We start from the raw sequence: 27,430 nt of genomic DNA, 5'->3' as shown, positions 1-27,430 counted from the left end.
AGGGTTTTATATGCATTCTGAGAAGCGCATGTCTATCATTCAAATAGTGAAATAGATGCCTGAATGCAAGAATTCTTCCTGCCTGTATCAAGATTCTACTGTAATCAGATCAGGATAACCAGAAAAAGAGTTTTGGGTTACTGATCGATTACTAAGAATCTAAACTAAAAGTTTATATCCTTTTACTTATATATAATTTTCACAAGTAGTATGAAAAAGATGATATTATTCCTTTTCAGAATTTGGATACAATACTTTTGAATTTTGATTATTCCAGACGCAGTTAAACAGAAGCTACTAAATCTGACCAAACTATAAAGAGGAGCTATATCTATATCTCCCTCTTGCTATCTAACTATAATTCTATAAATGGTTCTTATGTTTAAACAAATATGAAGGTGGCTTTACATTGTATTCTAAAATCTGAATTGACAGTTTCCATGATCCGGTTAAAGAAGTAATTAAGTCCAGAATAACCCTAATCACTAATGCTTAGATACGATTCAAGGGTTTATACTTTATACTGATACCATTTCCTTGATCTTCTCGAGTATTATCCAGCTGGAACTCACAACATTTAGTCGTAGTCAGGATTACAGTAACGTATTCATCCAATAATTTGATGTTGCAACCATGAATTTCTTTATTGTAACTACCTCATGAATCATATGATCTTTATAACACAAACCCCGTGAATCCCACAAGATTCATTAACTCGTTCAAAACCATACCTAATCTTGTTTTGCCCTATTTCTTATTTCTTGGCGTCCAATGCATGCACAACCTAATGCCTCTCAGTCACCCGGCCTTCTCCTATTTCATGGATATTCATGCATCTCTCGTCCTCTCGAGAAATGTTACTCACGCTCGCTGTTGTAAGTTACAATGCATGCATTACCATTACGACAATATTAGTGTTTGTTGCAACACTATCATATAAGTTAATCTGTCTTCCACCAAACTAATAATGAAGACGCAGCAGATATATCATAGCATGTGTTAGCTTATGGAAGTATTATAGCATTTGTTGTCGTTCGATCGATCTCGATCAATCGATCATTACTAAAGCTTGATGAGTTTTAAGTAACTAAATTTAACGGCGACGGCTGCAATTGCAGACTACTCCATTCGCAGGATGTAAATTAAAGCTAGAAAACACGGGTGCATGTTTTACATTTCAACAAAATCACAACCCTAATGAAAACGGATTGAATATGATGATAGTGGACCAGAAACAACAAAGGTCATATATTTTTACCCAAAAGAGACTAGATTAAATAAGTTAGCTCCAAAGCTATCAAGAGGCACTTGTGCGAAGAACACTACGGGCATGCGTGCATACTATATTGTAGATAGGAAGATCACTATCATGCTAAAAGGTTTTTAGATCTTTTTTTGGGTGTGTGTACATATAGGTCGAGAAAAAGGCACGTAATCGATAAATGGACAAACAATAATATCTACTTTTCTAGTTATATATGCCCATTATTATAGTTTGATTATGTGCCAAACATGTACCAAGAGTGTCACAATCCAATTATATGTATCCACCAAGATGTCCCCGAGAGTCCTAATCATAACCACCATAACTAAGAGAAAGCGAAGCCTTTGCTTAATGCTCATGAAGGAAAAGACTATGAACCAGCAAAATATAAAAAAACAAGTGTTCGAACTTGGATATCTTTTTAGTGCAAATGTGCTAAAAACCCACATAGCAACTAGAAGCCAAAACCTTCCATCGATTTCGTGATCATCATACCAAAAAAGCAAAAACAACCCAACAACCCAAGAAAGCAAATTAAGAAAAGAATCCCCGACACCACCCAAACCAAAAGTTGAAAGTTCATCCACAAAGAGTATATGCACATTTGTTATATGCGTATGTGTGTTGTCATATGAAAATGAATATGACATAAGTAGTACAATCCAAGAAAGAGTCTAGCAAATACTAGTTTACCCTCTCATTAGGGTTTAGGTCATTTCAATATTCCTAGTCCATTTCAAGCACTTTATATTCCCACTACCCTTAACTAGAAAGAACCTAAAGAATGTATATATAGTGATCGAGCAAAAGGCATCATCTTCTTCTAGGGTCGACCTTAGCATATAATCAAGGACAAATGATAGATATGGTATTGCCCCAAAAGGTGATTGAGAGCCCCCTTTGTTTTTTTCTTAATTAGCATGAACAAATTCATAGGGATATTCTGAATGACAATGATTTTGATCACAATCACCATTACAAAAGATCGCGGAGATCGAACCCCTTTGTTTTTTTTTTGTTTTTTTTTTCATTTAAAGCAAAGATTAGGAACCACAAGAACCCAAGGCTGCGTTCTGGCCCAGAAGAGGAAGAGGAGGATCTAATCATCTGAAAAAGCCACTTCCATTTACAAAAGCTGGGGAGATGAAGGAGATCAGATCGGATTGGATATTCCCTCTTACAACTAAAATTTAAAACCCAGAAAACAGAACCCCATATCTTAAATCTTCTTCTTCCTTCTCCACAAACCCTGATCTTGCTGCTTTGCTCTAAACCAAAAAACAAAAAGTTACATACACCGTAAGATAAAAACTAGTTTGGATTCTTTACGTAAACACTAGATCTCTCTGGGGTCGACAAAAATGGACATGCCAGGTGGCGACTTGGTCCAGTCACCGACAGAGCCATCGCTGTAGTCTTCCCCGAGCCGCTTGATGCACCATAGATCCTCGGCGCACGATAGTCTCTTCCAGTGTGGAATTCCCGCCTTAAGCGGTTCGTGGTTCGAAACCTCCGTAGCCACCACCCCGCACCCGCTTTCTTTGGCCAAGTTGTGCGCGTGGTCGCAAAGCGCCTTTAAAAACTTTACCGCGCGTGGGCCTACGCCGCCGAGACCGTAGAGAAAGTGCGCCCCGAAAGGGCGGAAGAGCTCCGGAACCGAAGGGATGTTCAGCCAAGGGAGCGCCCGGTCCACGATCCGAGTCGTCTTCGCGAACGTCCGCTTCACGCGCGACGCGCCTCGCACCTCGAGCTTGAACACGTCGTTACAGTTCCAGACGCTGATCACGGCCCAAGACTCGGGCGGGTCGGCCAGGAACTGGTCCGACCCCGGCCACGACTTCCCCGAGAACGCGCCATGTGGGACGGCTAGAAATGTCCCGAGGCTAAGGGTGTTGTTGAGGACGGAGTCAATGTCGCGCGGGAAAAACTCGGTGGTGGAGAATCGGCGGCGGTAGAGCTTCTCGGCCTCGGAGGGAGTGAGCTTGATGATTGTCACGAGTCTGGTGACCTTGACACGGTGAGCGAACACCGGGTTGACGAGAATGGACGGCGTACGGAACTTGGCGTAGCCGCATTTTCCGGTGAAGAGCTTAACGGAAGCTTGGTTATCGTTATCGGTGGCCATGTAAGAGTACTCGGCGCCGTTTTCAGCGAACCACTCCTCCATTCTCTTCACTAGCTTCAACCCTATTCCCATCCTCCTGTACCCAACAAAAAAATTTAGTTAATTTATGTAAAAGAGAAAATAGTATTATTGAGAAGTGGAAATGGAAAGTTTTGAGAAAAGTTTATGAACCTGTGAGAGGGAGACACGCGAAGGCCTAAGATGTAAGCGAGCTTGGTGTAAACAGGGACAGGTTTGATGATATTATCGTCACCATCATTATTATTGCGGTGGCTAACTGTAACGTTTTTACTATTTCTGGAGTGCTTCTTGCCGCATGTAACGGTTTTGATGCAGCCTCTTACCATCCCCACTATCTCTTTCTCCTCGCCCAGCTCAGCCACCTAAACCATGTTCATGGAAAACAAGCCAGAGTTAGCTAGTTAAACGTGTCAGTTTAGAATCGGGGAAAGAGATCAAATAAGAGAGCATGTGTTATGATGGTGATGCATGGTTATTAATTTATTTACCAGCATGAGAAAGGCAGGAGAGTTTCGGACTCGGCAAATCGGGTCGCCGAGGAGGTCCGTGAAGAGAGAGACCTCGCCGCTGGGGCCAACATCACACCGCCTCTCGACGTCTTCGATGCCAGAACAGTCCTTGTTCGGGTCGAACTCCCTCACTGTTATATTAAAGAGGTTTAAATCTGCTACCATGTTTCTGATCACTGAACTCAGCCGGAAACTAGATTGCCGGATTAGTAAAAGAGCAAGAAGGAGCTGGAGGTGAGGAAATGAGAGTGAGATACGGGGGGGTTTATATAGGAGCAGCACGTATAACGTGAGTTATAAGCTAAACGGGTTTGAGCTTAGATAGAGCTTCGAAACTGGAGAAAAAAGGCACAGCTCATGTGAATTATATCACTATAGCATCAGTGAGCAAATCATATATAGCACAGAGACTTCATGAGGGCCCATCTCAGAAAAACAAAATCCCCTGAATTTTATTTAATAAAAATGGAAGAAAATATAAAAAGAATCGAAAGGTTGGGGATGATGGAACTTGGAAGGAGAGGGCCGTTAAGGTTTTCTTCGAGTTTTTCATGATTGCAGAGATGTTGAGCTTCTTAAATACCTGAGTTAGGGGCCTCTCTCTCTCTAGAATCTCCACCTTCTGTCTTTACATTTTTTTTAATTCAATTCTCAACAGACACTCGCAACAAATTAAAATAAAAGCCAGTGCTGCAAACTTTTTAAATAAATTCGGTGGGATTTTATCCTTTTCTCTTCTGTCTCTGTCTCTTCAAAACTTTTTCGTTTCTCTCTCTCTCAAACCCAGTTCTTCCACTATAGTAAATAGTCCTTAATATTCATTACAGATCAATGAAATCATAAACAGAAAAAGAAAATCGCCCGAAAATGAAAAAGATGAAAGGATGGCAAATGGCGGCTATGGCTGCGCCAAGTTGGGTTTGGGTGGTGTTGGTGTTAATTTCGGGTTTTAATGATTTAATGTCTAAGATAAAGGAAAGCGTTGCCGTCATGTCCCCATTTGTAATCATTATCCCTTTAAAATTTTATCCCCATCTCTCTCCCCAACTCATCCTTCCACCATCATCATAGCCATGCAAGCCGAAAACCCAATGTTTCTTGTCTACACTGTCTACATTCATCATATGTAACGGTCTCGTATAATGTTCAATATATGTTATGAAGTATTGAAATTTAAGAAAGTTAAAAAACATGTTTTAAGCGATCGTTTTAATATGATCTTTCGGCTTAATAGTTTCAGTATATCTCAGCATGAATTGTATACAAATGAGATTGTATTTAAAGTTTACAACATGAAATTCTATGAATTTATTTTTTAACTTGACTCGTTTATTAATGTATATATCGTATGTATAAGAGATTATATTTAAAGTTCACGGAGTTAGAACTGTTTGAATTTACTCCGTTCGATTTTAGTATCTTACTCACTAAGGAGTGACTAGTGACCGGTGAGTATTGACCAAGGGGAGTAGAGCTTTTGGCGTCCTGAAAAAGCGGCTTTTTTCCAGCTTTTAGGGTAGCGTGGCTTTCCCGATGAGAGGTCAAAATGTAAGCATCTTTATCATTCACGATTAACATCATTTTTGGCAAGGTCGACACCAGGTCTACGTGTACGGCTACGATTCAACTGATCAAGGGAGGGAGGGACAGCTAAAACCCCGCAGCTAGCGCAGTCCTATACTACGGCCCTGCATGGCAGAGCCAGCCTACACAGCACGGACTTTAAACCAGATAAGGTCAACCCCGTCAAGACAAGTCACTGAATCTCAGCCGTCCGTTCGTGATTGATTGACTGCCATAGCAGATTAGGGTTTTGCTTCTTTGGGGATGTGATTGCCATGCAAGTATCGGTTTCGACTTTCGACAATGATTGGATAGTTGAGAGAAGTGGACACGTCACCGTTACAAATTTTATACTATTGGATATATTTTTTTTGCATTAACTAATTATTGTGTGCTTTTATTTCTCAAATCATTCCTCTCTTTAAACCTTTGTGTAATCACAACTTAATGGGAAAAAATTGTGTTTAATTTTCGGCCAATGACGAAAAGTCTGTTTAAAGAGCAAGTTATGTGGGGATTGGAGAAGCCTAGTTATTTGTTTCTTTAGTGTTTCTTTATGTTAATGGACAAAAATTATTGAGCATCTTAAAGTTAAAGAAGAGCAAATATTGGGCACGCTAGAGGTTTGGCATTGGATTGGATGCATTTTATAAGTGCATTATTATGTACAATATACTAATTTTTTCAAGACATATAAAGACATTTTTTGTAAGTTGGGGGAGCGTACTTGTATAATTCTATATTTTAGGAATTTAGGGTACACTATGGTTTTATATGTTGTGTTAAACTAATTCAATATGATGTATAAAGAGACAAATTATTTGATTAAAAGAGGTAATGGGGCCTTTAATTACTTTAAGTGGGTCTGGTTGAAGTATCTGTGTGATCTGGTCTAGGCTTGTGGTTGCGGGAAGTGGAGGTTGGTTTTCAGATTTTATTCTGGATTTTAATTTTGGTTTTGTCTATCATTGCTAACCAACGTACAATTATTGCCACTGGTGTTTCTTACTACGAAATGGTAATAAGAAGTTGAATTTAATTACTGGAGTTACTATATATTAAGCATACAATATACAATTCTAGCTAGAATAAAACAAATGCCTCTTATAGGCCGCCTAGATCGCCTAGGCAGCTGTCTACAACTAGAAACACTTAAAGGCTCCGATTTGGGGTTCCTCTCCTAGGTCAGCTGTCGTCCATCGCCTAGGTGCGCTTAACGTACGACCTTGTTTTAGAACACTGATCGAACATTATTCCTCAACCATATGACATGAAGTTCAAATGCCTCTTGAAGCTCCTTTAGATTATCCAAGATATCAGAATGATTGCTACATTTTTTTATCATATCTCCTCTCATCATGCTTTTTGAGAAGAAAACTTCGTTGCTAATGCCTTTGTCAATTTGGGACACAAGCTCTCTAATGGTCAACTTTCTTGTTACTGTTAGGCAGATTTTGAATTTTGACATTTTTGGAGCTGGTTGCTCTAGAGGTTATTTTTTGTAATTTAGTTGTGTTAGCATATAAAAAAAATCATATGACATGAAAGTCTTAGAATACTGGTATGTATCTATCATTTGATTCATAATAGTAGTTGTGCATTACTCTGTTCCACAATGACCAAACCACCAAACCTTATAAATTAAAGACGTATATATAGTTTTTTAGGGTATCAATCACCAGGCGCGGAGCCAAGCCTAAGCTTGGTAGGGCTCAAGCCCAACCAAGGGTTTTGAGATTCAAAAAAAAAAACTAGGAATATATATTATGTGTTTTTGCAACTTCCCGACATGATGCGCATCAACTCTTCCTCTGTTTGTGACTACGTCTATGCTCTTCAGTTCCCTTTTCTACTCCTAGATTTTCTAGTCTTCTCCTTCTCAAGTCTCTAAAAATCCTCAAGTATAACTCTCAGAGCATCTTTAACAATGCTAGCCATTTTTAAGTTAAATTTTAGTCAAATTAGCTAAAATGTTATTTTGGCTAGCCATTTTAAAAATATGGCTGCATCAATGCTCTCTATTCTAGCTAGCATTACATCAACATTATTCTTCAAATAGAAATTAAATAATTTAAATATATTTATATCTCACATAAAATATCTTACAAGGAATGTATTAAAATTATAGCTAACCTCATCTGAGTCATCTCGCTAGCTAAATATAGCTAGCGATATAGCTAAAAGTCAAAATAGCTCAAGTTTGGCTAGTTTGCTGGAGCTCTTAAAACATCAAAAAAGTTAAACACGCTCTCTAAAATAGCTAAAAGCTAAAATAGAGAGTCTGTTAAAATTGCTCTTAATCTTCTTCTTCTTATATAGAGTATGAAATTGTCAATATGAACTATTTTCAATCTATTTAAATTGGGGGAAAAAATTTGTGGGATTCTCTAATTTATCTCTTATTTTCAAAATTTCTTTCTACTTACATTGATTTTTTTTTCTTTTGAAGTCTTGTAATCAATGTCTGCTTGAGTTTCTACACTTTTCATGGTTGTACAGAAATTTTTTTTGACCTTCGGCCAAAATTGAAGCCCATCCCATAGTTTAATCCTGGATCCGCCACGAAGTCACCACATGAAGAACGGGTACTGGTTGCTTGAAATAATATTAGATGCTCGAATTTTATTTCTTTCAAATGATTGTTACTCAAATAGAAGAAGCATATATATATATATATATATATAAACCACATGCATATACTTTGAAAAGAAAAATGTATGTGGGATTAGAAACTCACAACGATGTAATGTAATAAAACAACCCATAACGAGATTATGAGGCTTAATTAAGACGATCCTAAGAATCCAAATCACGTACATTTACCGCCATGTTATTCTGTCCATTTGGTTGTGGAGCGTCCTATTTGAATATTACGATCGAATCCATGGAAAATATTAGGACTGGTTTTTATACTAATGAAAAGTGCAAAGACTTTGAATTATTGACTAAGTACTTGATCCGAGCATAATTCTCTGGGAGGGATTAAGTTATCATTAACGTCTTTAATTGGGATTTTATTCGGAATCTCATTATGTTAGTGAATGAGCACAAATTAGCCTTTGATCCGATCTCGATAAGTTGATCTATATCGTCATGCATGAGCATAATGCTTAAAACTTATCTAAATATATATAATTAACAATGCATAATCTAGATTATAGAACACATGATTCGGGCGAAAATTTTGGCTTTGGTTGAGCATTAGGAGGATTTTAAACTTGATTAGGTCGATGATGGATCAAACATATATTGTTCTAGTTTGGCCAATCAAACTATGAAACCCTAGTTAATTAGGGCGTTAATTGCAGGACCACAATTAAGGTGGTCATGCGCAAATTACAAAACCACTTTGTAAAGTTTGATGATAAAAACAGTGCTGGTCAAAAAAAGAAGAACATGGGTAGGCGACACGTATCATGTTTAACCAAAATATACGAGGGGAGGAGAACAGTTAGGGACAAATGCCAAGACAAATGCCTCGAAATCCATGGTGTTTAGGGATCTTGTTCCCTTTCATTGCGATCAATCTAAGGCTCCGTACGTGCCTTATATTTGATTATGAGTTTTCAAATGTTTGTGAAGCACAGCCAGGATTGTAGGGCCGGTGCCAAACAAGTCCTAGCAGTATTAGGTTATTATGTCGCATTTGGATGTCGCATGGGGAAATTAGAGGCTTAATCCGAAACCCTAAGTGATATAAAAATGGAGTCAACTAGGCAAACACAATGATCTTGTAAATTTGTGTTGCCCTATGGGAACGACCAAATCGCAAAATTGTATTGGGGTTTGATTAAAAACTACATATGACAGTTGGAAAAGAAGAATATTTTGACCATGGTTTGACTCAACTACTTCTTTTTTCTATTAGTAAGATGGGAGGTTTTACGCAGTAAAATTTGGAGGTGCAACTATAATCTTTCGAGTGAGATAGTAATCACGCCATTTTGGTTACGTTAGAATCACACTCACCTAGTCAGCATTAGGACTGAGATTCACAAGAGTATCTTAGTAAAACAAAACTTATATCCAGCCGCAAGCGCACAAAATCGAGATCCCTAGCTCAAACCTGCTTGTCACAAATTGATAGGAGTTCGAATTTCAAATATAGGGGTTTCATTTTAAGCAGCTAGACCGACTTTACCACACAAGATAATTCAACTACTTTATTCGGTTTTTTTATCAAAAAAGAATATTATGCATGTCGAATTAATTTTCATTCGACAATGTGTAATATGTATTTATCGATTTTTGTTTAAATTGTGACCGGTATATCACCATGCATTGCAAGGTAGCTAATACGTCCAATGATTACTCTTTGATTCTGATTATTTATAGAATTAGATTAATAAAGCAGGAGAGGAAAATGAGTAGTGGATAGTAGAGTGGCTCGAGGAATAAAAGTACGCATGGTATGCGATAGTTGGTTTAGATCTTGCCATGCAGCTTCTTTGCCCTCTTTGCTATTGTTATTGTTTGTGCTTCATTTGTGTGAATAAAGAAAGCAAAGGTGGCCATGATTATCACTTTGATTATTAGACAGTGTCAAGGTGCTCAACGCTATCTAACTAGCTAGGTTTTCTTTGGCATCGAGACCTTAAATTGACCCCGGCAAAACTGGATTTTCTGGTCTAACATATATACGAAAGTGCAAATTTTTTATAGCAATAAGAGCCTCCTTAAACAGACCCTTGTTCCCTTCTCGTTACATGCTTTTGTGATCGATGTCATGCGACCTATAGGCTTCACCTTGTGTACCCCCATGATGACCTAGAATGATCTGTAAGAACAAAACCCGATAAGCTAGGGAGAAAGAAAAAAATAAAAATGGAACACCTCCCCAGACCAGCAATCTTACAGAATATGATCCCATTTCTTGCTAGTCTTTTACTGATTTACTCTATATGTTGATCTTGTTGTAACTTGTAACTTCGTATTTTTATGTTTGAAAGAAAAAATGGCATAATTTACGGTTGAAGGTAATAGCTGATATAGGGTAAATCGGATTCTTGTGTGTTTTGTCGATCTCAGCAGTTCCCAACTAACCTAGCTGTCGAATTGTTTGTCTTACAGCTTTGGGGTTTAATTGGGCAGAAGAGGGAGACAATGAAGTCAGAGAGAGAGATAGGGAAGATTAGGAGTGATACGAGTGGAGGGGGGTGTATTTAGGAGCTGTCATTTCGGGCATTTGTTTTCATTAGGGCATGATTGTACGGTAAGAGTCCGACACTAGGGCACTGCATGCCCTAAGATTATTGTAACATGTCTCTCCTCCTCTCCTCTCATCTATTTTCTCTTCTCATCCAGATCGAAGTGCCTTTATTTGACCCATCTCGATCTCATCTCTCAATCTATCTATATTTGCCATGTCTGCATAATTTTGACAAGACCTTTCATTCTGCCAAGACCAAATCAATGACCTCTTTATTTTTATATAGGTTCAAGACTCAATCACAAGCCATATATCTAGGGTTTACTCGATATGCAAATCTGACAAGAGAACAATATACAATTAAGGCGTTGGTTTGAATGCATCTCAAACCACATTGCGAAAGCGATTGAATTAGCGGCCTGTAGTGTGGACTTCTCAGGCTAGAAAACAACTTGTAGGGTTTGCTTCTGTTAGTGTTCTTCACGGGCATATATGCTAATGACACTACTCATGGACTGCAGGTGAGTCTGATTACGATTGTGGAAGATTGGAAATGGGAGTAAAAAATATTGGTCTGCTCAGAAAAAAAAAAGTACTTCATTTGTTGTCTAAGAGCTAGCTACATATGATCCATGAAAATGAGCTAGTAGAAAGAAACAGCCGGCCAAAATAGATCGCAAGTGTTAATTAAACAGTTTCACGAAAGCTAGACTTTTGTATACACTTCAATCACTTGGCACTTGAGCAGCATCATAATCTCCTTTCATCACTACAAATCTCCAAGCCTTTACCACAATAACAAATGCAGCTGGTCAAGATTTAGTTCACCAGCATTACAGCCTATCCCGCCAGCAGCTTCTTTCAAAAGCTGGAAGCATCTAAGGGAGAAATATATAATATCTTTGGCAGATAAAACAATTCATCGATTCAGTTTTTGCTAACCTTATGCAAAACACAAACAAGCTGGAATTGAGATTTCAATTTGTTCTAGACGGTCCATTGTTCAGCATACAGCTGGCTATAGAAGGATGATCATCGGTCATTGATCATCTTGGACTCGTACACAGTAGAGTAAAATAAAAACTTACCTTCCAGACAAATCTGTTTAGTAAATTACTGCAACCTGTCAAGTGACGTACAGACTACAGCTCATTGTTTCCCCTTTCTTTACTGCATGTAACGACTAAAAAAAAAACTAGTTTAACTATTTGATCATTGGCGTTATCCCTGCAAAGATGAACTACTGTATATATATCGATCCCTTCAGTTAGTTTTCTGCATTTTTCATTTGCTTGATGTATAAGAAACAAAACAAAGTGAAACAAAACGTACCGAAACAAAAAGCTTGGGATTAAATAGAGACATTAATGCATATATATCTATTTGATAAAATAAATTAAAATTTACCTATATATATCTGCATGTATATTATGGTTATTTTCCGGATAAAAAACAATTTCACCAAATTCCATGATGTTCATGCATATATGTCCAAGTTATTATGTATTGCCTGCGCGCATATGCCATCATGCATCCTGACTTCATCATCATCAATCCTTTTTTTGTTCTTTCATGAATATGGTAATTCTAGTAAAAGAAAATGCATGCAAGAATTTACATTCTGTATAGTTTTGGGATTAAACAGTAGTATAAAAACACATATATACTGCTCTTGGACTCGATCACTTGGATTCTGCCATCCTCCTTCTCTCTGTCTCTCGCTCTCCTTTTGCTCTGCCATGTATTCTTTTTTTTTTTTTTTCTTCATGGAATTCTCCTGTATTATTAGATGCAAAAAAAGTAATTAATTATCATAAAACGAACACAATAAGTGATCGACATTGCCTTGTAATTCCAACAAACAAGTCTTCAACATGTGAAACATATATAAGAACCACGCATTACTTAATCATCATAATTATGACAAAGTAGGTCGATCTTTACGTATTTTGACCTAGTATGAAATCTTTCAGATTGATAGTTTATTCCTTTGCCCTGTTAGTCATGTTAATTAGTAATATGTATCATCACCTGGAAAATGAAAATTACATTAGCATCGAGCATTATATATTTTAGTGTAACATGAAGCTGGAATGGTGTATGGTCCCCTTTATACCAGTTCCCAATATCGGATTATATGCCAAATGTTTCATAACCGCATAAGCTCAAGTCCTATGTCTTAACTTTGTCTCCAATTATTAGGTTACACTCCATCCCCAATCCCCACCTTCAGTCAACTTAGGTGTTTATAATAAACCACATATTTGGCTTGATGCACACTAGAGCTAGTGATCGAATCTACAGTCATTTTGTTATGTGAGTGAGATTGTGAAGCACGCTCTCAATGAGTGTGGGACTGATCTTGTGAACTTAAGGGAGAAAGGATATCATAGGAATTACCTTAATCAGGACATATCCCTTAAGCTACTGGATTTGTGGGAGGGTTGGAGGACCTCAAAACCCTAGAAACAGTTAGATATAGGAGAGGAGAGGAGAGGAGAGAGAAATGACATAAGAGAGCAAGCAAGATAAACAAAGGCTTGATTCTGTTTTACTCTTTTTCCTCTTTTGTGTTGGAAATTCTAGGAAAGGGCAAAGCACAAGGACCCATGAAACTAATAAGACTAGGGACACCATCCCCCCTAAATCTAAATTTGGGGTTTAGCCAGAGATATGATGTTATGTCTTTTCACTTTCTATAGGGATATGATGTGGGATTGTGGGGGATCTTTGTCCTTTGGGGTCAATCATATGACATGTCTCATTCTATTTCTTTTCCCTTTCATGTATTGACTAGAATCATCTTAAAATTTGCTAGGAGGAATATGTATCTTTCCGCCTTTCTTCCACTAGCTGGTGGAGCTACTACTATCGCAAAAATGTGTACTGGTTCAAAACCTCAAATAGATACTGCGAGTGTATAAGAACTAAAACCGTGTAACTACAAGCAAACTACACATAATCAATAAACTCAAATAAAATGATGAATATAGCTAAGGATAAGATCGTTCTCAGAATCCCAGTTCATCGCTAGACAAATGAGCTAACGTCAAATTGACAATCCCATGACAAAAAGATTGAATGTTGCGTCTGCAATTTTGTTCCAAGGTGCTGGTCACCAAAATTTTCAAGGCAACCTCCAACCTATACTATACATTTGCTAATTACTAGGCCAAATTCAGCACAAACAGAGATATGCATGATGCATTTACGTATGAAATTTTGGATCCTCTAAGTTTCGGTTACAAAAAGTTTGTCTTTGCAACAATCCATGATGTCATTTAAGTGGGAACTGCCAAGTTTCTGTTTCAGAGGAAGGTTGATACAATCCTACGGATCCATTTGAGGGTACTGGATTTCCTATTTTTTTTTTTTTTTTTTGAAATTTCAGCAAAGATTTCTCAACATAAGGCTAAGAAAGGAGATGATAAACTTATAGCTTGAAGGGAGAGAGATCTTGATCCATAATTCAAGGAAACCACTTCTGTCAGTACTCAGTACTGAAGCGTCGCCAGGAGCTTCATTATCAGGTAAGTTTCATAAATAATATTATCGGATGATCAAAATATGTTCTGCAAGCACAGTAGCTACAAATAAATCTCCCAATTATGTAGAAGAATGGTGGGAACCAAAGAGCACATACTCCAGCCAAAATAACAGTACAAATCTTTCATTGATCGACAAAAATGGAGTTCACAAAGCACACATTGATCTTTCATTGATTGAAAAGGAATGGAGTTAAATTCTGCCTGAATCAGATAAATAATACATTCACAGTTTGGGGTGCACACAAAAATGGACTAACAAGTACACAGAAATCTAACAGCATAATGAGTTTTTATCAAAACCGAGTTTTATGACAACCCAAACACTGGCAAACCCTATATCTGCACTCAAATACCACAAGAAAAACTCGGGGCAGAAATTACGGTTGGTGGATTCGCCACAAAGAAGACACCATGATTCAACAAGCATCTATTGGGTACGAGCTCTGCTGCTTTCTGCATTTCTAATTGGGTAGAAGTAAGCATGGGCCTGCATGAAATACATACAATTTGCTTAATATTTTACAATCGAGTATAAAATATATTTTACAACACAAATTAGCAGAGTTCCAAATTCTAAATCCTGCTTCAAACATGAGATTTGGACTGGCTCTTTTGACTTTGTACAGAGCTACAGGGCCAGAACCCCATGTTCATATAGCATGAAAAACTTAGTGCTGATGCTGTCGCATCAATTTGACAGTAAAACATCTATCAAGAAAAAGTAGTGGACCAGAACAGAGGGAGAAGATGTCCTTTACTATGTACATAAGGGCTAAAATTTACCATCGCTTCCTTTGCAGTTGGCCTTTCCTGGTGATCATAACGTAGCAACTTGTCTACAAAATCGATGGCCTACAGAAAGCACCAAACAAATAAATAAAGGCTATTGACAACTCGAAACCGAAAGAGAACAATTGAACATTTTCACCATCATCAGAGAGAGCTTACCTCAGGAACTGCTAAATGCTGATTATCAACATTAATGAATTTTGTCCATGGTTTCCTGCTATGCCTTCAGAAATTTAAAGCAGAGAATAGTAAGGCTTCCTGATAAAATAAGAAAGAAAATGATAACTACAGGAGAAACCACTACCTCCCCACAAGAGCACCAAGATGTGGATCCAACTCTATGCGATACTTGTGTAGATAAGTAGTTAATTCATCGGTTCCAAGTACCTGTAGATAAGCAGGAAAAACTATGATTACTTTTTCTTGTATAAAAAAACAACATGCATAGACTAAAGTGATACTTTTAACAGATTACAACTAAAAAAAAAACATATAGAGTCACAAGTGTACACACACCAGCATACTCACAAAAAAAAAAGAATACATGCAACACAGCACACCAATACATTTATTGGCAATTCCATTACTAAGGCCTATGGAAAAGTATTTCATTCACCAAAATCAACTAAACTACCGATCGATGCTAGGAGAGTGACACAACATGAAGGAGTTGAGCAGGACAGAGGCTGAAGATTGACCATATAATATAAATAAAAGCAAATATATTAGACAGATTCGTGATAGCATACATACCTTCGCTATTTTCACTAGCTGATCGTAGTTATCATGTCCATAGAAGAATGGCTCCTTACGAAATATCTGTATAGAACAAGCTCAAGCATAAGCATCACAAGACAGCAGTTCATTTCTTGACATGGTATCAAATTATGAACCTCCTTGCCATCTGCCACCAGATCAAGATCAAACAGATCAAGATCCATGGTCCATGCATCACTAAGAAATACTATTCTTTGCATATAAATACTATTTGTAGTTAAAAACGCCATTGCAGATATTGAAGCACCCCAATCAAAAGTAAAAGATTATAAGCTCATACTGTCACGAGTGATTGGGGATGATATAATATACCATCACAAAACTGCAACAATACAGCAGTATCTGATATATTACATATCTAAGCAGAAGAATAATGTGGAAATTGCTTACCATTCCAGCAAACATACAACCGAGACTCCACAAGTCCAAAGAATAGTCATAATCTTGTAAATCAACAAGAAGCTCCGGACCTTTGAAATACCTGCAAAATGTTCAATCAGGGAACACCATAAGGTACAAAAACAAACTGCCAAGAGGTTTCACAGTGCTAGTTCAAATGTAGAAGATGTAGTCAAACCATAAACAACAAACCTGAACTTAATACTAATGAATGGTAGCAATATTGCTAATTTGAAGCCAGTAATATATTACTGCACATAATTTATCTAAAGGTAAGAGACATGGTTAGACAAATCTTTACTAGCTATGTCAAGAATCATTCCTCTCTTTCTACATTGCTGCAGGCGACGAGATATCAATCAGATTTATAAATGGAACTCAACTTGCACCACTATTTTGTACATCATTTACATAATATGTACTGGAAAGCACTCACCCCCCAAAAAAAAAAGAAAAAAAGATTGCATGTATTCCAATCCCAAATTACAGCCTGCCTATTTGCACGTGTGCATAATTCCCCATACCATGTCGGCCAATAGTTGTGACGAAATAACGCTGGGAGGGAGGGAAGCTTCTTTCTTAACCAATTAAAAGTTATTCTCAAACCAACCTAGTTGTCACAAGAGAAGTCCATCAAAGCAATTGGTTCCCCATATACACTTATGTATATAGTATAGATAAACTATCAAATTTGACTTATATGTGACTTCAAATACAATATTGAGTTTAACATTTAGAACATTAAATCAAATTTTATGGGTACAACAAGGCTCTGCAGGAGCAATGCTTAGAAAGAAAAATAAGGACTACGGCAGTTTCAACACAGATAATGGCCACAATAACAAACTTAATGATGTGTCATGAAGTAAAAAGAATAGATAACAACCTTGAAGCAACGCGAACATTATACTCTTTCTCAGGATGGTAGAACTCTGCAAGGCCCCAATCAATAAGGCGCAGCTTACGCTGCTCATGATCAATCATAACGTTATGGGGCTTCACATCTCGATGCATAATACCTTGTGAGTGGCAATAATCCAAAGCCTACACAGAGATCAATAGAAGACAGAGTTGATATATCTTAGAAGTTGAAGAACTGAAATTCTGAGTTGGAAAATGACAGCACATATGGAGCACTATGAAACACACATGCACCAAATGGTTCAAATACAAACTACAAAAGAAAAAATAAATACAGATCTTACAGAGAGCTCCTAAATTATAATGTACATGTATAAATGCTTCAAATAGATAATTATCCATTTTTCGTATGAATCTCCTATATGTAATTGAGTTGTGAATGTTTATAGACTCTTTATACATAAGAACATTCAAAACTGGAATCTCACTGAATTTCCTTTTTTTGGTTCAAGGAAATAGATTCACGATTAAAGATAAGAATCAAGTATTATAAACATGATCACTTTAAATGCCTCATCCCCATTCTGCTGAAACCTTGTTCTCCTATCACACCACCTGATCACCATGTCCTCACAATATTTCACATACAAGCAGAAGAGTATTTCGTAAATCATTTAAGATTATACGCTCCAAAAGACAGGATTCTCTCCTGCTTATTAGTCCTCAACTTTATGGGTGGAAGTGAGTAAGGCTAGTTCAAAGATAGGTAAACTATATGCAGCCAGCCTATTGCCTCATGCTAAAATATACTCAAATGCATACTACAAACCAAAGATAAGAAATAACTGTGTCTATAAATGATACCATTATATTCCAAATTTGTGTATAGTCAGCAACGTTTCAAACTTTCCAAAATAAAGTGGGCAGAAAAAAGAACATAAGTACATAACAAAGAACAAAAGAGTGGTGACAATGCTTATTTTAAGTGAAACAATCACCAACGCTACTTGTTGCAGAGCAAGAATAGAAAGCTTACCTTGAGAAGTTCATAGATGTAGTATCGTATGTCATAGTCTGAAAGTGTTGGATACAGCACTTTAAAATCTGTATTATTCACATATTCAAAAATAAGACTTGGCGTCTTTGATTGCTGGTCTCTGACGATATCAAGCAACTTCACAATATTCGGGCCTCCACAAAGATTCTGCAATATTTTAATCTCCCTCTTAATCTGCAAGTTAGCACACAGTTAAATGTTAAGTACATGGCATGTGTAAAGAGCTATTACACAAGAATATGTTAATCTCCCTCCACAGAGAACCAATGTAAGACTAACTAGACTATGCTATCAACAACATGAATCCAAAAACACCATAATCTTATGCCGGGCGTACAAGCCGTTTATCAAAACCAGTTATGCCTAAAGCATATCTCATTATTCTACGAGCAAGCCATAAAGGTAATTTAACTATAATGAATCCTATTAACCTGTCAAAGTATTAGTGACTATACTGCACTAGACAACAAGACTTGTGCTTTTGCATGATATAATCATATCTACACTGAGCTAGTTCCCACAACCAAGAACTCATACTTAGCAACCAAGCAACAAGCAAGTCTATATCACACACACAAGGACATTAAAAACCACAAATCGCAACCACATGGCTTTTGAAACTCTCTCTGACCTTCTTCTTTTTAACAGGCTTGAGAATCTTGATGATACATTTCTCGTTATCTGTACAGTGAACCCCCTCGAAAACCTCGCTGTATTTCCCCCTCCCAACCTTCCTCACCACCTCGTAATCGTCCTGCTCCCTGCAAATTCACATCGAAAATCAACACACTATTCAACAGTGGAATCAAAAACGGAAGAGAGAGAGAGACAAGTAACAGACCCCCATTGGACGGTGAGGGCTTCGTAGTCCCAGTACTCCTTGGGGCGGATGACGTTGACATCGGAGTATATCCGGGCCTTGGAGGCGGCGCCGGGGCGGCGAATCGATTTACAGATCTTCTGCGCCAGGGTTTCGGTGGGCGGGTGGAGCGGCCGCTGAGGGCGGTGGGGGTTGGGGCGCGTGAGGGGAGTCGCGGAGTAAGCGATGCGGCGGAGGAGGAGGAGGAGGAGAGGCTTGGAGGGAGAAGCGGAGAAGAAGGAAGGGCGGGTGAGGAGGAAAGGAGAGAGGAGCTTGTGGTGGTTGGAGACGGTGAATTCCAAGGAGGGCCTTATGGCCATCAATCAAATCGCCCTAAAATTTTCAAAAGTGGGAAACAAGGACCCAAGATATGCCCCAAGACTCCCTCTTCTCTCTCTTTTTTCTTTATTGTTTTTTGTTTTGTATTTTTTTTTTTTTGTGTAATTTTTTGTTCTGTGGGGTTGGATTTTAAATATTTATGTGTTTAAACAGCTTATTATGTGTGGGGGTGATAGAGAACAAGGAGAGTTGGTGTTGGATTTGTGTTCTATATGCTACTCAAACCCTCATGATTCATGGTGTTTGATGATGATGTTTGTCATGTCAACTTATTTTTATTAGAGGATGTAATCGCTTTGCATTGTTGGAATGATTTATTGTATGAGATTGTTGATGTAGTGGGTTTATCTCTAACAATTGAGGATCCCGCTATATCTTGCAAATACTACTAACGCATACCGACACCTGTTAGGAAAAGAGAGGAGACCGTGTCTGGCGGTCTGTTACTTTAATGTCTAAGTTAGTTAATGTATTTATGTTAACAAAGTAACGGTTAGATAAGTAATAAATGTGTAGTTATTACGGAGAGAGAATGATATGTTTTATAGCCTAAGGAAACGGTTGAGCTTTACTTATCTTCGATGTGAGAAAGGTCCCAAATGGGCTTGACAAATGACTTCTTGGCGGCGCGGGTGAGGGCGCGTCTGGGAGCCTAACGGGTGAGACTTGACGGCTACCGAAAGTTGTTACTGCAGCCTTATTGATGGTGTGGGCGGTTTAGGCCAGTTTGGCGCTTATGTCCAGTTTATATGGTGCTGAATATGACCATTTAGGCATATGCATCTACGTACAAGATACGTCTATTAGATATTGTTAGATCATTAAATATCTCGTATTCTCACTTATGTATGGGCCTGAAGTTCACGAGTCTTGTATTGTCTTTGCATTTTGTTGTTTGGATGTTTGGGTATGGATACACGCTTGTGAAAATCAATGTTTACATTACCAGTGATTGAACAAGGATAAAATATGCTTTGGGTGTAAATCTAACGATAAACAAAAGTTCGTTATGTTTATGTGACATAAATTTAGAAGGTGAACATTAAAAGGTACGTGGAAAATTTCTACGATTTGTGTACTAATAAATAATGTCTACAAAATTCCTTAAAAAGTTAAGGCATCTCCAACAAGTTCCCTCTATATTTTTATAGGGAAACAAAGTTAGAGTTTTAAACAATTTTCTTCTCTAACTCCAACAAATTCCCTATTGTAGAGATTTCATAATCATTTCCTAAATCTTTTTCTTTAATTTTAGAGTCTGTTGCAAATATGGTTTTTACCATCACATTTCTCATTTTAGAGAAAGTTTTACGAAATCCATTGAAGCAAAACAACCAAAATCTGTCCAGTATAATTTGGTCTAGCGGCATAGTCTCCCCTTAGTAAGTGAGACGTTATGAGTTTGATTCACACAGTTGTAATATGCGATAAAAAAAACAATCAAAATCTTCCTCAAAATTGAGAAAACCAAGAATATGAAACCCCCTAAGGGGTAAAAACCCTGAGGGGTAAAAAGAGAGCGTCTGTTGAGAATGAAGTGCAAGAAAGGAAATTGAAAATAAACTAGGCAATACCATTTCATTCATGGGGTGTAACTGCACTTCTTACAACATATATAGGCTGAGTACAAAGGATAAGTTCATATCTGGCAACAGCTAGAGTCAAAAGGGAACTACAATGACTTTAACAAACTGGGCTCTCTCTCATTGGGCAAACACACGAGGCCCAATGTTGTGTCCATGTTGGTATCCAACATCACTCCCTCCTCGAGATGGTGTCTGTCTACAAGTGCCAAAAGTTAGAAATTTGGAAATCATGGTTGCTGCAACTTCCCAGGTTGCATCTTCAACTAGAAGTCCTTTCCATTGAACCAACCAAGTTATAATCTGGCATTTGCGGTAAGTTCAAGTACCCATGTCCAACACTCGTAGTGGTTCCCATACCACCTGTTCATTTTTGTTGAATTAGGGAAGGGTGCAAAAAACTAGAGTGAAATCGCCAATGCGTTTCTTAAGCAGTGAAGCAGGAGACACGGGGTGCAGCCTTGAGTTTGGTGGCAGCTCCAAACGATAGGCCACACTTCCAATTTTTTGCATAATCTTAAAGGGACTAAAGAACCGTGGAGCAAGTTTGGTCGAGAGACGTTTAAGCATGGACTTCTACCGATAAGGTTGCAATTTGAGGAAGACCCAGTCCCCTTTTGCAAATTCACGCTCTGTGCGATTCTTATCTGTCATTTGCTTCATTCTGTTTTATGCCTTGGCCATATTGGTACGAAGGTGCTCGATAAGAATATCTCTGTCTTGCAGGGCCTTGTCAACGACTGCAATGGTGGTAGTGCCTGGCAGATTTGCCTCTATTGCTGGAGGCAGATAACCGTACAAGGACTGGAAGCAGGGAGTCATCTGGATTGTAGAGTGATATGTGGTATTTGTCCACCATTCAGCCCAATGCAGTAGGTTTGCCCAACTATCTGGTTCACCATGACAAAGCACCTCAAATACTGTTTAAGTGTACGATTCACAACCTCAGATTGTCCGTCGGACTTATGCCGAGCTATGGCAAAGGGCTGTGCCATTCAACACTTGAAGAAAACAATCCAGAATTTTGAAAGAAATACAGGGTCATAGTCACTTACAATACGTTTAGGCATCCCATGAAGGCGAAAGATATTTCTTATGAAAGTGTCTGCTATATCAGCTGCAGAGAATGGGTGGGCAGCAACAACAAAATGTGTAAACTTGGAGAGACGATCAACTATGACCATGATGACATTGAATCCATTTGATTTTGCAGCCCCTCGACAAAGTCCATGGATATGTCCTCCTAGTTGTGAGCCTGAATTGGTAAAGGTTGCAGTAAGCCGAGTGGGCGGACGGATTCATACTTCTGTCTTTGATAATGATCACAAGATGCAACATAGAGTTTCACATCCTTTCTAATCCCAGGCCATGAAAAATTGCGTTGTAGCCGCACCAAGGTTTTGAGATAATCAGAATGACCGGCTTGCAAATAGCCATGAAATTCGTGCAAAATTTTAGCAAGCCATTCAGAGGTCTCAGGCACATAAATTTTACCTTTGTAGTATAACCGCGATTCTCAAAATGTTTTAGTCCTGAATTGGAAGTAAGGGCTGCCAGAATTCGTAGAGCTTTTGGATCATGGGAACAAGCGGCATCAATTTCGAGAATGACATAAAAATTGGCTCTTATGTGGTCTAGATTACCATAAGCTTAGGCTTTCAGGACAAGACATCTGGAACCGTGTTAGACTTGCCGGCTTTGTACTCGATCGAGTAATTGTAACCCATGAGTTTGGCAACCCATTTGTCTTGCGCCGGTGTGGAGATGCGCTGGTCCATGATGTTCTTCAGTGACTTGTGATCAGTCATGTTGTGAAAGCATTCCCAAGCAAATAAGGCCGCCATTTATCTATCGCAAACATAATAGCGAACATCTCTATATCATAAGCAGATTGAGCTTGATGCTTAGGAGAAAGAGACTTACTGAGGAAAGCCACTAGATGTTTCTCTTGCTGCAAAACTGCCCTAATTCCACAACCACTTGCATCTGTTTCGATCACGAATGGTTTAGAGAAATCCGACAAGGCCAAAACCGGGGCGGTAGTGATTGCTTGCTTTAATTTAGAGAAAGCCTCGTCAAAAACAGGGGTCCAATGGAAGTTGTCATGGCGAAGCAGATCATTCAAGGGTTGGGCAATTACGCCAAAATGTCGAACGAAGCGGCGGTAATAGCCAACCAACCCTAAGAAGCCGCGCAGTCCTTTCACGGTGGTGGGCTTGGGCCAGTCCAAAATACTTTATATTTTCTGTGGATCCATAGAGGCCCCTTCTTTGATAACGTGACCCAGATATTCCACTTTCGGTTGGGCTATAGAACATTTAGACAACTTCACAAATAGTTGATTAGCCCGTAACAACTCAAAAACAGCTTGCACATGTTTCAAGTGAGAGTTTAAATCTGGGCTGAAAATTAATATATCATCAAAAAACACAAGAACACACTTACGTAGGTGGGGTTTGAAAATGTGGTTCATGAGAGCTTGAAATGTGGATGGTCCATTTTGTCAAGCCAAATAGCATCACCACAAATTCGAAATGACCATCATGGGTGCGAAAAGCCGTCTTTTCGATATCCTCTTCCCTTATGCGAATTTGATGATAGCCCGATTTCAAATCCAATTTAGTAAAATAGCAAGCACCATGTAACTTGTCCAAGAGCTCGTCGACCACTGGGATAGGAAAACGATCATTAATGGCGGCGGCATTGAGACGACGATAATCGACACGAAAACGCCATGTTTTGTCCTTCTTCTTGACAAGGAGTACCGGGGAAAAGTTTGTGCTTGAGCTAGGACGAATTATCCCTTTCTCCAATATCTCTTGAACTTGTGATTCCAACTTCCCTTTTTGTGAATGGGCATATCTATATGGGCTGACTCGAATTGGGCTTGTGTGAGGGAGTAATGTGATTTTCTGATCAATAACTTGTGATTCCAACTCCTCTTTTTGTGAATGGGCATATCTATATGGGCTGACTCGAATTGGGCTTGTGTGAGGGAGTAATGTGATTTTGTGATCAATAAGCCTTTGTGGAGGTAGGGTTGTGGGTGTAGAGAATAAATCTGCATAGGCATGTATCAGGTCCAATACACATTTGGGCTGGTTCTGGAGCGGGTCAGGTTTAGGTGGGGTGGGATAAGTGGGATGGGAAAAAGCAGATCGGACCAACGCCATTAAAGAGGCGATATACGTTCGCCGGCCGGAGTTGGTACCTTGGAGAGTATAACACTTCCCTTTTCTGAAGAAGATCATCACCTTATCGGCAAAGTGCCACCCAATGAAGCCGAGGGTACGGAGCCACTTCGCTCCCAATACCAAGTCACATCCCACAACAGGTAAAAAAACAAACCATCAGTGAAATTATAGCTCTGAATATGCACAGTGACTTCCTGACGGCCCAAGAAGGTCGTAATTGATGTCCGAAAGCCGATGTAAATCTTAGGGATGAGTCATAGTGAACTGGAATGCCTAGATGTGTAGCTACAGCCGGATTGAGGAAGTTCGATGCAGAGCCACAATCGATGAAGACTCGGATTGGTTTCCCGTGAATTGTTCCCTCCAATCGCATCATCTTATCCAAGGAGGATTTTGTAATAGCATGTAAAGGCAGGGACTCCTCGAAATCATGAGTTTGGTTTTCCAAGGAGGTGCTAGCATCATGAAACTTCAACGGCTCATCCCCTTGCTCAACCATTGGGGCCAAAATTGCCATAAATGGCTTTTTGCAAATGTGGTATTTAGAGTATGGTTCCTCACATGTGTAGCAAATGTTTCGTTCTCTTCTGTCCCGTTACTCTCCTGGGGACCACTAACGGACATGGGTGGAGGAGTTTTGTCGTGCAATGATAGCAAGTTTTGAATTTGGGGGTTGGGGTATCTGTTGACCGTGGGTGGGATTAATGGGTGGTGGTTGGGTTAGGGAGGGGCCACTAGGTGGTTGTGGGTATGACTGCCATGATTTCCGGCCAGTAACATTTCGATATGCACATTCAGCACGCTCCGCCCTTAGCTTAGCCTCATAATGCTGTGCTAGCTGGTGTGCGTGAGAAAGAGATCGAGGACCCATAGCCAACACATCGTGTCTCAGCTCATTCTTTAGACCGTCGCAAAACATGAGCCATAGATCGGCATCTGACCAATCGAGAGCACGACACGAGAGTTTGGTGAACTCGGTGAAGAACTTGTCGACCGTGCCCTGTTGCTGCAGGTGAGATAGCTGAGCCTTGAAATCGGAGGTGTTTTCTGACCCAAAATGCTCGAGAAAAGCTACCACAAAGCTCTCCCATGTGATGTAAGGCCGACGTTATTCAAGGACGTTCATCTAGACAGAAACATCGGCTCTGAAGTGGGCGGAGATAGCTTGGACACACTCATGGGGTGGGATGCGATAAGAGCATATATAACGATCAGCCATGGCCAACCACCCAATGGCGTCTTTGCCAATGGTCAATTTTTGGTGGTTTATAAGTGTAAGAGTCATGGAAATTTTTGGTGGTTTGTAAGTGTAAGAGTCATGGAAATTTTGGGTGGTTTGTAAGTGTAAGAGTCATGGAAATTTTGGGTTTGGAATCTGGTGTTGGTGTTGGTATGTTGTTGGTTTTTAAGGTGTTGTGATTTAGAGTGGGGTGAGTTGTTAATAGAGGTGACCGTGGAGTATGTGGAGAAAGCTGATTGTGCCGATGAAGACGATTGGCCTATGAACCCAGAAGAAAAATGGTTGGTCATACCCATATCCGACCATGTGCAAGAGGTGGTTTGGGTTGATGATTATATGGCTGGGTAAGGCAGTGTGCCGAAAGTGAGTGGAGGAAAGGTTGTTAATGGCTGTGAAAGAGGTGGTGGTAAGCGTTGGGCCATGGTAGTTAAAAGGTTGTCTTGCATAACTACCATCTGAGTTGTAATGTGATTTTGAAACGCCGCTTGAGCTTGGTTGAGAGAAAGGGTGAGGTGTTGCATCGAAGCATGGAGCTTGGTGTTTTGGGTTTGCAAAAATTCCACTGTAGATTTGAAAGTTTGGTACTAGTTTTCTAGGGTAGATTGGGATGAAGATGGGTGGGTTATGGAGTGTGGTGGGTCGACTGTCGCACCGGACATTGGCATGGACGACGGCACGTTTTTTGAAGCCCGCATCGTACCGGCTCTTGATACCAAATGTTGAGAACGAAGTACAAGAAAGGAAATTAAAAATAAACTAGACAATACTCATTTCATTCATAAGGTGTAACTACATTTCTTATAGCATATATAGGCTGAGTACAAAAGATAAGTTCATAGTTGGCAACAACTAAAGTCAAAAGGGAATTACAATGACTTTAACAAACTGAGCTCTCTCTCTCATTGGGCAAACACACAAGGCCCAGTGTTCTGTCCATGTTGGTATCCAATAGCGTCTCTCTCCAAGTTTAGAGAGAGAAACCATATATGAAACCCCCTCCCCCCTCTCTTGCCCAAATTTGGATTTATCTGAATCTAGATCGATGTGTTAAGAGTGGGGAGGCCACTCTTGATCGAGCTTTGACCCATTTTCTTTCGAATTTTCATTGATCATCTTCTTCCCCAAGTTTTTACATCTTTTTTCTCACGTTTGTGGTGATCCCTCATCCTCTGTGGTGACTTTTCATCCTCTGTGGTGATTCCTCACTCAATTGGTGATTTTTTCATTGTTTTTCTCTTTCCTTGCGTCTGATTTTAGTCTCCATGGACCAAATTTGTTTGTACACCTTAGATCGAAAATCTAATGTTTACTTTCATATTTGTTTTCATGGAGATTCTTAGATTTTCTTCTTCCTTTACTCAAGATTTTCAGGTCGGAAACAAAACTCCTTTTCTTGTCTACCTCGCTCTACCATGGAAGATTTCGTCATCCGTCTCAGCCACTTCTTTAGATCTTAATTTTGTTTGTTGAGATCTATTTTGGTTCGGTTGTTGTCACTTTTTTTATGCAAGATTTTCTCGTAATCGGTCCACTGGAGAATGTATGGCGGCTCTGTCTATATCCTCACCTCCGCAGACCACCCTTGGTTACCAATCTATGCTCGCGATTTCCGTCGAAGATCCGATGCAAGATGGAGATGAAGAAAAAACTTTATTTAGGGTTTGGATGTTTTTTTAGGCTTTTATGTTTAGTTTCTTTTTTTTTTTGTTTGTCATTTTAATGTCTTAATTATGTGTTAATGATTTTGAGAGACTTGTTGTCTGCCCATGACTTTGTTTGGGTTTCCTTATGCCCTTGGGGCTTCTATGAATGTTATGTTTTACGACAAAAAAATAAAATAAAAAATATAAGAAGCTGTTGGATTGTTCTTATACACCAAAGAGACATAGAACCTGGACCCCAATTTTAGAGACAAATGTAATAATTAATCATTAACTATACATCCATGATGTAATAACCTATTCATCCATTCTCAAAAGTAAAGAAGGGACACACATTCTATGTAAGATTTAACAACCAATGAACAAAAATTAGAATTAGTAAACTTATACACATTTTAGAACTAGCATCCATTTTCATGTTTCGGTGCTATCTCATAACAAGCCTTGATCTTCCTTCTACAGCTAGCAACAAACAAAGTTTCGTCTCCCATT

The 27,430-nt window shown here is 38.9% G+C and overlaps 2 protein-coding genes across 2 annotated transcripts; both read right to left on the bottom strand.

The window, feature by feature from the left end:
- Window positions 1-2,587: 2,587 nt before the first annotated feature.
- Window positions 2,588-4,114, bottom strand: LOC101308505. The gene is made up of 3 exons (XM_004288189.1): window positions 3,899-4,114; window positions 3,561-3,772; window positions 2,588-3,465 (listed from the first exon to the last, which is right to left on the bottom strand). The coding sequence occupies exons 1-3, from the start codon at window positions 4,082-4,084 to the stop codon at window positions 2,601-2,603; spliced, it is 1,263 nt and encodes a 420-aa protein (XP_004288237.1). The 5' UTR covers window positions 4,085-4,114; the 3' UTR covers window positions 2,588-2,600.
- Window positions 4,115-14,278: 10,164 nt separating this feature from the next.
- Window positions 14,279-19,241, bottom strand: LOC101313161 (casein kinase II subunit alpha, chloroplastic-like). Its single transcript, XM_004289292.1, has 10 exons — window positions 18,904-19,241; window positions 18,694-18,823; window positions 18,042-18,236; window positions 17,031-17,188; window positions 16,136-16,226; window positions 15,722-15,787; window positions 15,273-15,355; window positions 15,128-15,191; window positions 14,963-15,031; window positions 14,279-14,666 (listed from the first exon to the last, which is right to left on the bottom strand). Exons 1-10 carry the CDS (start codon window positions 19,239-19,241, stop codon window positions 14,607-14,609), a joined length of 1,254 nt encoding a protein of 417 aa, XP_004289340.1. The 3' UTR covers window positions 14,279-14,606.
- Window positions 19,242-27,430: the final 8,189 nt, after the last annotated feature.

The sequence above is a fragment of the Fragaria vesca genome, linkage group LG1, assembly GCF_000184155.1.
Source record: "Fragaria vesca subsp. vesca linkage group LG1, FraVesHawaii_1.0, whole genome shotgun sequence".
Lineage (NCBI taxonomy): Eukaryota > Viridiplantae > Streptophyta > Magnoliopsida > Rosales > Rosaceae > Fragaria > Fragaria vesca.
This window is presented reverse-complemented; position numbering and strand designations above follow the sequence as displayed.

What these genes read in the sequence shown, in the direction of transcription:
- LOC101308505 (XM_004288189.1), bottom strand. Translation starts at nt 4,084, where the DNA reads ATGGTAGCAGATTTAAACCTCTTTAATATAACAGTGAGGGAGTTCGAC. An exon ending in CTCCTGCCTTTCTCATGCTG is followed by an intron (nt 3,773 to 3,898) that starts GTAAATAAATTA and finishes AACATGGTTTAG; the next exon opens with GTGGCTGAGCTGGGCGAGGA. An exon ending in CGCGTGTCTCCCTCTCACAG is followed by an intron (nt 3,466 to 3,560) that starts GTTCATAAACTT and finishes TGTTGGGTACAG; the next exon opens with GAGGATGGGAATAGGGTTGA.
- LOC101313161 (XM_004289292.1), bottom strand. Translation starts at nt 19,241, where the DNA reads ATGGCCATAAGGCCCTCCTTGGAATTCACCGTCTCCAACCACCACAAG. An exon ending in GCCCTCACCGTCCAATGGGG is followed by an intron (nt 18,824 to 18,903) that starts GTCTGTTACTTG and finishes GTGAATTTGCAG; the next exon opens with GGAGCAGGACGATTACGAGG. An exon ending in AGCTAGTGAAAATAGCGAAG is followed by an intron (nt 15,356 to 15,721) that starts GTATGTATGCTA and finishes GCTTATCTACAG; the next exon opens with GTACTTGGAACCGATGAATT.